General features: G+C 34.0%; 1 protein-coding gene across 2 annotated transcripts in view; it reads left to right on the top strand.

The window, feature by feature from the left end:
* The window catches only part of DDX46 (DEAD-box helicase 46), a 54,343-nt gene that overhangs the window by 15,602 nt on the left and 25,172 nt on the right, over positions 1-13,569 (top strand). For both annotated transcript variants that reach the window (XM_056811105.1, XM_016427841.2), the window contains exons 4-12: positions 499-595; positions 1,345-1,510; positions 4,778-4,929; positions 7,460-7,573; positions 8,937-9,102; positions 9,570-9,690; positions 9,879-10,054; positions 10,977-11,098; positions 12,580-12,658. In XM_056811105.1, coding sequence (XP_056667083.1) covers positions 499-595; positions 1,345-1,510; positions 4,778-4,929; positions 7,460-7,573; positions 8,937-9,102; positions 9,570-9,690; positions 9,879-10,054; positions 10,977-11,098; positions 12,580-12,658 — 1,193 coding nt within the window. The remainder of the gene's footprint in view (positions 1-498; positions 596-1,344; positions 1,511-4,777; positions 4,930-7,459; positions 7,574-8,936; positions 9,103-9,569; positions 9,691-9,878; positions 10,055-10,976; positions 11,099-12,579; positions 12,659-13,569) is intronic.

Raw genomic sequence — 13,569 nt, 5'->3', positions numbered from 1 at the left:
ATCTAGTCAATGTCTTGAGTTCGTGTCAGCGTAATGACTCCTGCAGCAGTAGGCTATCCATCAAGTAGAAGGATTAATAAAAAAGCTGGGCTAGCTTTTTTATGACCTTGGCAACTAGGAAACTGCATCAACAGATACATGGATAAATCAGGCCTTTGTGACAAAGTAGCCTATCTTTGTAACAAGAACCTAGTTGATATTGCTCCTACAACATTGTGCCTTTTATTTTTCTTTGTAATGGTAGTTGGTGTTGATTTCATTATGATAGATTGTAAAACCTTTAAATATACACATCTGAAATGGATGGATTCACCACTTTCAATTCTTTTTAACCTATATTATTAATGTATTTGGTAGACAAATTTATGAAAAGTAGGTTGTGTTATCTTTATTTAACTACTTGGGAATTTGTTGTGTAAATGTGTAAAAATATTTTCATATGAATGTCCTAAAAAGCATATAGTTGATCTCAGATTAATGTCTTCTTTTTTTCTTCAGGTCAAGATCTAAAGAAAAAACAGATGGTGTAGATGTTTCTAAAGACAAGAAAAAAGAAAAAGATGACAAGGAAGAAGAAAAGGAAAAAGATGTTAGCGTATGTGTACTAATTTATAACTAAAAGTATTATTAAACTGCTTCCAGAATGACAAGAGAGAATAAACTAAAGTTTATTTTTCACTCCCTTACAGAGAAATTCAGAACTAAAGCTTATTTCATTTGGGTGTCACAAAGATCACAAGATCACAGCTAAAGAGCTAGAAGGACTTTAGTCCAACTTTCTCATTTTACAGATAAGGAAACTGAGTCTCAGAGAGACTGAGTGACTTATTTAGAGTCACAAAGGTATATGGGGTAGCTGGATTTGAAACTCAGGTCTCTTAATTTAAGCTCAGTGCATCTGGTAAACTTTAAGTACTTTAATGGCAATATACTTTCTTTTAAAGTAATTCTAGTTACCTGTTTCAGGAAGCTAGCACCAAGAGTTAGTTTTGTAGTTGGATAGATGACATTTATGGAAATTGCCTTTTCATTTATATGGATAATTGTGGTTTACTCACAGCTTTGTAGTGGGGAAATAGAGCTTTACGTGGAAGCAACATGAGAAGACTGTATAACTTATAGAATATGATTCTACTCTGAATTTAGGTAAAACTATTCTGGTAAATTTCTTTGAACTTTAAAGTCAAATTCCTTAGTTGAAGAGACTTTTAAACTAATATAATTTAGTGTGGATAACATGTTCCTCATGTATATTTAGCAGTTGTGTATAGTTCTTTTCTTATGTTGTAAACACAGTTGGTATATGTCACATGAAGTTTAATTAGCAACTCTTTTCTATTTTAGAACTTTGACCAGAATAAATTAGAAGAGGAAATGAGAAAACGGAAAGAGAGAGTGGAAAAATGGAGAGAAGAACAGCGCAAAAAAGCAATGGAAAATATAGGAGAACTGAAAAAAGAAATTGAAGAAATGAAGCAGGGGAAAAAATGGAGTCTTGAAGATGATGATGGTATTTTCTTAATTTGTTGGCTTAACAGCCAGTTTGTGAATCAAATTAGTGAAACATTTAAGAACATACTATATGCTAGGCAGTATGCTAGGCAGCTGGCATATTAAGACAAAAATTAAAGTTTTTTCTTTAAGTACTTAAAAAAAAATCCTACCTTCTGTCTTAGAATCAATACTAGGATCAGTTCTAAAGCAGAAGGAAAAGCAGTGAGGGGGTAGGCAACTGGACTTGAGTGACTTGCCCAGTGTCTGAGGCCAGATTTTACCCAGGACCTCTCAATTCGTGGCCTGGCTTTCCATCCACTGAGTTGCCTAGCTTCCCCTAACTTACATTCTATTGAAGGAGATGATGTACAAAATAAACAAGGGAATTTGGTGGTGTTGGGTAGGGGGAGTGCTAGCATATAGGGGAAATTTGGAAAGCCACATTTAGAAGGTAATTCTTGAGCTGAGGCTTGAAAGAATTGAGGGATTCTATGAGTGCATTCCAACATGCACCTTTTGCAAAGGTGTGGGTAAGGGAAATAGAGTAGGGGTGAGGAATAGCAGGAATGCCAATTTGGCTTGATGGCAGAGTGTAAAGGAAAATAAGGTAGTTTGGAACCAGGTTGTAGAGGTTTTTAAATGCCAAATAGAGGAGTTGGTATTTGATCTTAGAGATTAGAAAGTCATTGGAGTTTACTAAATAGAATGACATGACAGATTTACATGTAAGATAGATTGGAAAGTACAAAGACTTGAGGCAGTAAGACCAATTAGCATTGGTTCTTGCAGTAGTTGTGAAGTAATGCACAAGGATAGTGACTGTGAAAAGGGCAGATGGGAATAGAGATGTGAAATTGTAGAAGAAGGGATAAGACTTGATAATGGATTGGAAATCTAGGGTGAAGGTGAGAAAGTGAATGAGGTATCAAAGGTGATTGAGTTTATAAACCTATATGCATAGGAGAAAGATGGTGCTACCAAGGGAAATATTAGGACTAGAGGAGAGATTTGTTTGTGGAGAAAGATAGTAAGTTCTATTTTTAGATATGATGGGTTTGAGATGCCTATGGAACATTCAGTTTAGAATGTACATTAAGTAATTAATGATGGGAGGCTAGAGCTCAAAATAGACAGGCTGAGTGTATAATTCTGGGAGTTTTTTTATATAAAAAAGAGCTAAAGAGATCACCAAAATAGAGCAGAGAGAGAGAAGGACTTAAGACAGAGCCTTAAGTTATGGCTCTCTTTGGGAGGCATGATATGGATGATGATGTAGCAAAGGAGATTAAGAAATTATCATCAAAGAGTAGGAGGAGAATCAAAAGAACATTGTAGCAAAAATCCAGAAAGAATATTCTGGAGAGAGAATGTGGTCAACATTGTCAAATGTTACAGAGAAATCAAGAAGGATGATTAAGGAAAAGCCAGCAGATGTAATAAGCAATTTTGGGAAGTTTTAGAGTAATAGTTGTAGATCTAGAATTTTTGTCAAGAAAACCCAAATAGGGTCACGGAGAGGTTCATGACTGAAATGACTAAACAAGAACTATAGAAGGCCATTAGAAGCTATATATACTAGCTGCCTTATTTTACAAATAAGCTGAAATTCAAATATAGGTTAAGTGCTGATCCAGTTTCACACATGTAGTATCACTGATGGAATATGAATATAGGTCCTCTGATTCTGAAGCCACTGCACTGTCCATTCCATTGCACCAAAGAACAATTTCAGTTGAATTCTTAGGTCAAACGCCAAATATAAATGAGAGAGAAAAGGAAATGCAGGCAACTATAGATTAAATAACTTAATCTGGGGATTTGGCTGTGAAAGGGATAAGAAATATGAGACCAATAGCTAGACAGGATTATAGGGTCAAATGGTAGAAGGAGCTATGTTTGTAGGTAGCAGGGATGGACCCATTAGAATGGAGGAGATTGGGAATTAGAGAGGAGGGTGGTTGTTAAGTCTGCTGGAGGAGATGGAAATGGATGGAATCAATGGTTTATGTAGGCAAAGTTTGTCCTTGATGAGAAAGGCCACTTCAGGGGCTGGAGTAAGGGTGAAAAGAAGGTATGTTGATTTCAGGGGGTTTCAAAATGTAGGAAAGGGGTATCAAGGAAGTTCACATTAATTAGTCTTTATTTTCTTAGTAAAATATGAGGCAAAGTCCTCAGTTGAGGATGAGAAGAGGGGTTGATAGTTTGTGAAGCTTAATTTGGAGATTTTTTGAAACGACCATTGTGAATTGACCAGTCAACAGTAGATAACATTCATTTATACTGGACCCAATCAGCACAGTGGGAGTAGTAATAGAGGAGGATAATACAGAATTGTACTTTGGTGAGGTACGCATGGTGACAGGGCAAGAGAGCAAGGGATCAGGCTAGGAAGTGTCATGTTTGTTAAACTGTTAGCTCAAAGGTCAGTTTTGGGAAGGAAGAAAAGTAAAGCCAGAGTAGCATTGATTGATTTTCCCGTTAAATCCACCTTTTAGATTATAGATAAAAGTATTCAATAAATAATTTTTAATGAAGGGTCACTTTTTAGGAATAGGACAAGTCCAAGATAGGGATGGCATAGTATATAATTTAGAATTAAGTTTAAGGGTAAATTACTTATGACACTTTTGGCAAAAGTTGCATATAGCATAATTTTCAGTGGTGTATAATCCATTTGCTGTTTGGGAAACTGATACATTCCAGATAGTATCAGCACCTCCACCCCTTCTGACATAACAGGAAAAAACTGACATTTACCTAAGCACACTTTAGAGTTCATAAAGTTTACATAAATTATCTCACATTTACATCAGTTGTCTGGTCTGGTGGTAGTCTCTCGGTAACCAAGGATGACGATTGTCTTTGTGCGTTTTTGTATCAATTGTATGAGGTTGGAAATCCACTGTTCCCATTTTACCAATGAACAAACTAGCACAGTAAAATTTATGTGCCTTTCCCAAAGTACTGCAACTGGGAAAATGTACATTAGAGGGCTTACCTATGTCTGGTCTACTCTAAATCTCTCTCCATTTTTTTCCCAACTTTCTAATTTTTGAAAGGTTTTTGATCCCCCAGTCTAAATAATTTTTCATGGAAACCTTTTAAATCCAGAAATTAGAAACCAGAAATATGGGTAAATAAAACTGAATCTGTCATTCTTCCACCCTTCCCACCAACTCCCTCATCTCTTTCAGTTGCATCACCTTTGTTGTTGTCACTTAGGTCTGAATCAAATGAAAGTAAAAAATTCAAATCTGTATTTATATATTCTGTTGTATTTTAGATGATGAAGAAGAGCCTGCAGAAGGAGAAAAGGAAGGGAATGAAATTGAAGATGAAGAATTAGATCCACTAGATGCATACATGGAGGAAGTAAAAGAGGAGGTCAAGAAATTTAATATGAGGAGTGTTAAAGGTGGTGGTGGAAGTGAGAAGGTAAATTGTCTTTTTCATTATTTCTTGTTTGGTCGTTTTAAAAAATATGTAACTTCAGGGAATACCAAGAAGCTAGAAGAGTGAAAAACTTCAAAAGAAATCGAATTCCTCAATATCTCCATTAAAAATACCAAATGGAGGAAATAAAGTGCTCAAAAGAATATATTTTTAAGGGTACAAATGCTCAAAGAAATAAACATGAGTTTTAAAACAGTGAAAAAAATATGAATTTAAGAAAACTGGAGACAGCAAAGCCCGAAGAAAAGTATACTTAAACTATGTGAACAAGAACATTAGGAATGAGAGAGAGAGAGAGAGAGAGGGAGGGAGGGAGGGAGGGAGAGAGGGTTGGATGACAAGGTGAAGGTGATACTTTTTGACCGTGTATATTTCAACCCACCCTCCCAGCCAAAATGAGTTTGTCCTGGGCACCAGCCATGTGGCTAGGTCAAGATTCCATTCACAAATATCAGAGTATCACCTTGTGTCTGGAGACACAGTAGACATACAATCATTTATATTTCAGAGATGTGAATATGCTACTGTCGTGTTTGATTAACCCAGGGGGAGGGAGGGATAAACACTCATTATTAAGAACTACTAAAACTAGACGGGAAATGGGTTTTAACCAGTGTTTCATGCCATATACCTCAAGATTCCAAATGGCTGCCTAACTTTAATATAAAAGTCCACCTTAGAAAATGGTATTTGAAGGTTGTAGAATATAGAGACTGGACTTATCATTTCATAGGTATAATGAACTAGTTGAGGAAACTTCTCCAATCAGGGCAAGTTGGCAACTTCTCTGAAACTTTGTTCTTTGAGAAATGCCCAGAGATAAGCAGAAGTAATTGTTCTTGAGGAGAGAGCTAGGACAGAAAATTTAGCATGTATGAATCATCTGAAAACTAATGTTGGAAAGCAGTCAAGCCATTATTTCTAGATTAGCACAGTGCACTTATTTAATAATTATTGATTATAAATGTATAGAATAGTTCTCTAGAAATGGTGGAAAAGAATGATAGATTCCGTGTGACAAAATTGGTAGAGGGTAAACATCAAATTTAACTCACTGAGACACACTATTTTCCAGGTTCAAGACTAAAATGACATGGATAGATTTTATAAGCAACCAGGAAAAAGAATCATTTCAAAGCACAGAAATCTGAATTCTATAAGATTTTTTACATAAAAATAAGAAACGATTTAAGGTGGATTAGTATAGTACAAAAGAGAAGATTTATTGGATTTCAGCCCCATCTTAGCAAAGATAACCATTCTTGTCAAAGACTTAAGATAGCTATATAAGGATTCAGTTGCATTTTTACACTTTGTTTTGGCCAGCGACAATATTAAGGCACCCTGCAAGATAAAAATAGTTTCACAGAGATTGAAATATAACTAGACTGAGAATAAAATTTTTACTGAGAAGATTGGATAATTTAAAAAATGTAGTGTGTGTGTGCATACATATGTGAATGTGTATGTATTAATTTTAGGACAGAATGCTAAGAATGCAATTGTATTTTCTGAAAAAATGAATAATTTTTTCAAAAAATAGTGTTGATACTACAACATTTAAAACATATACTCTTTCATGTAAATTAATTGGATTGTCTAATAAGAGTCAAGCTAAAAAATTCGTATTTAACAAATAGAAAAAATTATAGAAGAAAAAATTAAAGTGTGAGATATTTCCTTATGTCTAATAAATTGGCAAAGTTAGTTAAAAAATAAAATCTAATCCTGATAGGTTTGTGAAGAAACAAATGCACTGTTTTATTACAGTGGAAGAACCTTTGATATTATACACATAACCAAAAATTGAATAATGACTAAGCTCATTGTGGCATTTGAGTGAAATGAATATTATATGTAATATTCTACCATAAGAAATGATAAATACAAAGAATACAAAGAAAAATAGGAAGATACCTAAAATGCTGTAGTGTGAAGAAACAAATTTAAAATTATATATTCAGTGATTATACTGGGAAAATAACAGCAATATAATCTGGGAAGATATAAAATATAAAAATATAAAACCAAACTTCAGAAGAGAACATGGAAACAAGATGATTTAGTTTCTATGTTTGGTTCTAATTGTTGTTTGATCAAGTTTCTAAGGTTATATAAATTACATTAAAAAAATCTTACCTAAGATCTTGGTTCTTTTATGAACTCCACTATTAATCTAATCACTTAAGTAATCTTAGAAAAGTTTATTCATATTTCAGTTTTCTCTCAGATCAAAAGTGTGCTGTAGGACTAATAAATTGTACAAATATAGTATTGAAAAGTTTTTTACTTTTAAGTTAAATATATTTGTACTATTAGTAAAAACACATTAAACTTTTTTTGGTAATACTGCTTTGTGGATTATTGTATTTTATTACACTGTATAAACTAGTAAAGATTATTTTATTTGTCATTCATTAACTTGCCCACAAACTAATCTAAGTCATTTCTATTGAGCTTAGCTGGTGTCGAATATCATTTGTGGGAGATTTTATGTCTTCTTGTGTTACAGAAATCAGGACCAACTGTCACAAAGGTTGTCACTGTTGTGACAACTAAAAAGGCTACTGTAGAATCTGAAAAGAAGAAAGGAGAACTCATGGAGAATGACCAGGATGCAATGGAGGTAGTTCATCATTAACCAAAGTCACATTGGGTTCATGATCTTTTGTTAAAAGTATTCAAGGAGATGCTCTTACAGTAACCTTGTCAGTTCCTTAATATAAAATTAGAAAAGATAGTTCTTCTGTTTTATTGTCTTATTTTTCAGGGGTAGATTAGTAAATTTGTTGGCTAAATTTGTAGACTTTTTAATTTTATTTTATATTTTAAACCGTTAGCTGGTGCCTTGGAATCAATAAAGCAGAAGAGTCATAAGGTCTAGAGTATGGGAGTTAAGTAACTTGCCCAGAGTCACAGCTAGGAAGCGTCTGAGGGCAGATTTGAACCCAAGACCTCCCATTTTTAGGCTTAACTCTCAATACATTGAGCTACCCAACTGCCCCCTGTAAACTATTTTAGAAAAGAGAAGGTGGAAGTCAACATCATTTTTTCCATTATGGGTTCCAAAGTTTTATGGAAGGAAGAATAATAAAGCTGGTGTTTTGAACGTTTTGTATTATAGTTTATTTCATAATACTAAACCTTATTTTAGATTTTGCAGCAGAGCAGGAATAGAAAAAGTGTCCAAAAAAAGCCATCTACTTTATTGCTTCTTAGAGGAGGGAAACATTAAGTGTAACAGTTGTATCTTACAACCTACAGTTTAATATTTTAAGATAAATTTAAGACCATTTTCTTTACTGCAGCAAAATAGCGCTTTTCTAGAACTCCACAGAAAATATTAGCCAAGACTTTTCCCTTTTAGAGAGTCTTTTTTTCCTCTTTCTCTTCCAGTAATATTTTGTTACGTTTTTCCCCCAATTATACTTAAAGACAATTTTTTAAACTCTTTATCTTCTGTCTTAGTATTAACTAAGACAAAATTGCTGCAAGGGCAGCAATTGGAGTTAAGCACCTTGACCAAGGTCACAAGCTAGAAAGTGTTTGAGGGCAGATTTGAACCCAGGTCTTCCTAACTCCAGGCCTGGCACTCTGTCCACCAAAAACATTTGTTTTCTGACTTTTTGCAATCCAAATTCTCTTTCTTTCTTGTTCTCTTCTCCCCTCCCTGAGATAACAAACAATCTGATATATGTGCTATCATGCAGTACATATTTCGATATTCACGTTATGAAGGAATGCACGTATTGCCCATAAAACAAAAAACTCATGAAAGAAATAAAGTGGAACATGGCATACTTCTATCTGTATTCAGACTCCATCCCTTTTAGACAGTTTTAAGAAGTCTGAAGTATTGTGATTACCATAAAATCCAAGTGAAAATATATAGGAAGAAGAGAGACTGGTATTATTGCCTTCTAGTGAGTTAAAATTTGGGGAAGAGCCATCCTTTCAAATGAGTCATTTTATAATTTCCTAATCTGCAGTATTCATCAGAAGAGGAAGAAGTTGATCTTCAGACAGCCCTGACAGGATATCAGACCAAACAAAGGAAGCTCCTAGAACCAGTTGATCATGGAAAAATTGAATATGAACCATACAGAAAAAACTTTTACGTTGAAGTTCCAGAGCTGGCAAAAATGTCTCAAGATGGTAAAATAAGTTAAATTACCATTTTCTTTAGTGTTGGGAATATCTTGATATTGTTCAAAGAATATATAATATTTTGAAAGAAGCAAGAGCAAAATTTTTCTGTTGCATTTTCCTTGTTTTGACTTAGGAACACTAAGGGGGGGGGAAACTGGTGGTACCTTTGTGACCTTGATGAGATTTTGTCATTTTTAGAAATTTATATAAATATTATTTCTCAACTACTTTCTTTGTAAATTGAATTAAAAAAAAAACAAACCTGAGTAGGCATTTAGTAGTAACTACCACTCCCTTTCTCTATTAATCCATGTGTCTTTCTCTAGCTCTTTTATGGAATAATCACAGGGTTAAGTCAAATAATGAGGGGAAATTGATTCAGAATGTCACTGTACCTAATCAAAAATTGTCAAGAAAGTTTTGTTTATATAAGAAAACATTTTACGGTCTTTAACCTAGATTATGTTTTGCAGAAGTGAATATATTTCGATTGGAAATGGAGGGCATTACAGTCAAGGGAAAAGGCTGTCCTAAACCAATCAAAACTTGGGTTCAGTGTGGAATTTCAATGAAGATATTAAATTCCCTCAAAAAGTAAGTGGGTTATTATGGAGTTTATATTAGCAAAATCATTAGTCCACATTTTCAGATATTTGGTAGTGTATTTCTTAATAGTATAGATTTTTCTACCCTTTAGTTTGATGTTTGAAATGTGATTAAGGGATTTATAGGATATAAGAAGATTTTTATTAACATTTTATTCTCCTGTTTTTCTTTTTAAGACATGGTTATGAAAAGCCTACACCAATCCAGGCCCAAGCCATACCAGCTATCATGTCTGGACGAGACTTGATTGGCATTGCCAAAACAGGAAGTGGAAAGACGATTGCTTTTCTCTTGCCCATGTTTAGACACATCATGGATCAGAGGGCTTTAGAAGAAGGAGAAGGTCCCATAGGTAGATTCCTTTTCTTAAAAATTTTTCTAGGTTGTGTTGTGTTAACCAGATAAGACCTGATAATCTATAATGTTCATAAGTGTGACAATAAAAATGTCTTTGTGTACATTCCCTGTATCAATTTGGCACTTTGGGGCTGATTTCCCCTTACCAGCAGGTGGAGTGAGAATCTTCCGAGCTCTGGAGTGACACCTCAGAAGTACAAAAACAGCCTCTCTCCTGGCACAGCTCAGTTATTAAACTCTGACTCGGCAGGTAGACTCCTTGTGCATCTATCTGTTTATTTATGTTGAGATGTTCTTAGCCAATATCCATGGATCTAGAAACTCGACGCAAAACATAAAAGGGAAATTTGTTTTCCCTTATATTTTAGCCGTGGAAGCATTTAGTGCCAGAATCTTTTCATCAGGTCCTCAGGAACAGAATTTTTGATTCACTGTCAGAGATTTATTTTTTAAACATCAATAAGGTTTTGGAAAATTTTATACATCCTCTCTTGGAAACAGAGGGGAATCTGTAGTTCTTCTTTGTCTATAATCCCTTGAAGGTTGTCTCCTGAAACAGCATTGTGGATTCTGGCATCACAGTGAGTGACTTAATTTTCTTTTGCTATGGTTTGCACTTGAGACATTTACATTCAATTTGAACAAGACTTCACATAGGTGGACTGAGGAATTTTCCCCCTCATTTATCTTTCAAGTAGTCTGTTACTAAAGCTCCAGTTAAATTTTATTTCATCCTTTATGCAAGCCTCTGTTACTGTAAATCTTTTGAAATTCAGCTTTTAAAGCTGCATAAAGTAAATTAAAATTTAAACCATAAATGATCTGAACTTCATTTCTGAGACTTCACATTTACTCTTTAAAAGAATGACATCTCTAACATTTTGATGGTTAGACTTGAAACATATTTATCTTTTCAGCTGTCATCATGACTCCGACTAGAGAGCTGGCTTTACAAATTACAAAAGAATGTAAGAAGTTTTCCAAGACATTGGGACTTAGAGTTGTATGTGTCTATGGAGGGACAGGAATCAGTGAACAGGTATTGTGAAAGCATATTCAAAAACTCTTTTTAAAGCTTGCCTGAAAATATTAAATATTTTCCTCTAGCCTTTTCAGATTCCTCCTACACAAAGGAAAGTGTATGGGACAAAAGCTAGGGCCTTTCTTAGAGAAATGTTTGATTAAAGGTGATAATCAAACCCAGTCTTGTCTAGTTAAAGTCATTGTCTGTCCACCCATCTGAAATGTTTGGAGCCATGTCCCACCTAATGTAACAGAAACTCCTTTTCAGTCCCTGAGGAGGTTAGTCAAGAAAGAAACTGAGAAGTGACTCCTGAAATACGAGCCTGTTCTTTATTCAAATTTACTATAAATGTTACCTCAAATCATCCTGAGTTAGAGCATGCCAGAGAAATTCTAGTTTGGACATTTGTTTCACTAGACTAGAAATGTTTGTATTTAGAGTAATTCTAACTGAAATAAAATTCCTTCTTGTGTGGAGAAGGGCAAAGAAAGACGTATAAAAAAAGTAAAAGATTCCCCCCCACCCCCTTTTTCTGCAGTCAAGGTGTTAAATGATGCCACCTCAGGGATAACCCTACTTTATTTAGTGCTTCATTTATTGGTACTGAAGTTTCATAAGAATGTCAGTAATGAAAATAAATGTCTTTGTGCTTCACGGTTTCCCAGTACTTTAGTTAACATGCTCTCTTGTTGATTATAATAAAAGCCTTGTGAAGTAGGCAGTTTAACTTGGCTTAGAGCAGTGAACTGACTTTTCTGAAGTTCTGTGATTAATAGTGGCTGAGCTGGAACTAGAACTTCTGACAATATTCTCTTTAGGATACTAATCTGCCTTCCAGAAAAAAAGTCATAAATAAAGATATATAAGTTAAGTAAATGTTAACTAAAAAATATTTCAAAATGGCAGCATTTTGATGCTTTATCCTGTAGTACATTTGGTATATAAATATCACTTAATTTGATACTTGTTTTAATATTTGAACCACTCTTTTAAAAAATTCATTTGAAGTCTTTTAAATTGGTATGACCTTGTGTTAAGTTTCTTCTGTTTGAAAACCAGCGGGAAATGAAAATAATACTAAAATAATTCCTAATTTTCCTTATAGCTATTAGGACATTTGTATATGAAGCTGCCCATCAGCTTTGAGTTATTGCCTTCAATAGTTTATTTTACAGAATGACCAAGTGACATTTTTAAGTTTGTGGGAACTGTGCTTAGGAAATGACCAGTGTTTTTTTTTTTTATAACTCCTTACCTTCTCTCTTAGAATCAGTAGTGTGTATTGGTTCCAAGGCAGAAGAATGGTAAGGGCTAGGCAATGGGGGTTAAGTGACTTGTCCAGGGTGACACAGCTAGTAAGTGTCTGAGGCCAGAGTAGAACCTAGTACCTTACATCTCTAAGCCTGGCTCTCAATCCACTGAGCCACCCAGCTGCCCTCAAAAGTGACTAGTGTTGACTGTTAATTAATTTGTAATTGTATTGTCTTTTTGACTAGATTGCCGAACTGAAAAGAGGTGCTGAAATTATTGTTTGCACACCTGGCCGAATGATTGACATGTTAGCAGCCAATAGTGGTGAGTAAGAGACTTTTTTCCTTCAATTTTTTTCCATATTATGGAACTCTATACATTTTTGCTTAAATCAAAACATATTCAAGAAAAGTTTAAATGACTGGATTTCTGGAAATCACCTCTTAAAGCTGTAATATCTTGAATTGAATGTTTGACATTTTGTTACAGAATGGACTTCAAAAAATGAAATCAAAGACATTGCTTACGGTGAAGAGATTGTGAAAAGTTTTAATTTGAATTCATACAATACTATTTAATTTAAGATTTCTATAGTAAACACTTGGGCTTGGTTTATTTTTTAACATTTCTCATCCAATAATTCTTAACATTAAAAATTGTCAGCTTAGTTTTGTTCTAAATTTATTATTTTTTTAAATGAAAAATATTGCCTTGCTCTTTTTGGTAAAATTGAAAAGTTTTTCCTTATTCAGGAGCTGGCATTAAGATGTTAATTAAATCAAGATATTGCAGCTTCAAGAAATTTTGTCTTTTGTAAATATTGCATGTTTTTAGACAAATCTTAATGCTTTATTAAAGTACTCCAAATCAAAACTATTACTAAACTGTTGACATTATTTAACTTCTGTGGAAAAAGGCCCGTCAAGATTTATAGAACTGGGCTTCCAAGACTTTAACCATCAAAGGTAGGTAACTTAATGCTGTTCCCAAATTTTGCCCAACTACTTGGGCTGTGAATATTAAATTGTAAGATGGGTAACTTTTAGAAGTCGCTTCTTTGTTTTAATACTATGAAGAAAATATTTTCAAGAGTTTGCATTGTAGTATTTAAACAAAACAATTTAAGGACTGCTAGTAGTAATGCTTTTTTTCTTTAAGAGTTTTATCAGTTTCTTAATATCTGAGTTTTATTTGAATTCAGGAAACTGATAATCAAAAGATACTAGAAAATCATG

Source organism: Monodelphis domestica, chromosome 1 (assembly GCF_027887165.1).
Source record: "Monodelphis domestica isolate mMonDom1 chromosome 1, mMonDom1.pri, whole genome shotgun sequence".
NCBI lineage: Eukaryota > Metazoa > Chordata > Mammalia > Didelphimorphia > Didelphidae > Monodelphis > Monodelphis domestica.
Note: the sequence above shows the minus strand (reverse complement) of the source record. Positions and strands in the feature narration are given on the sequence as shown.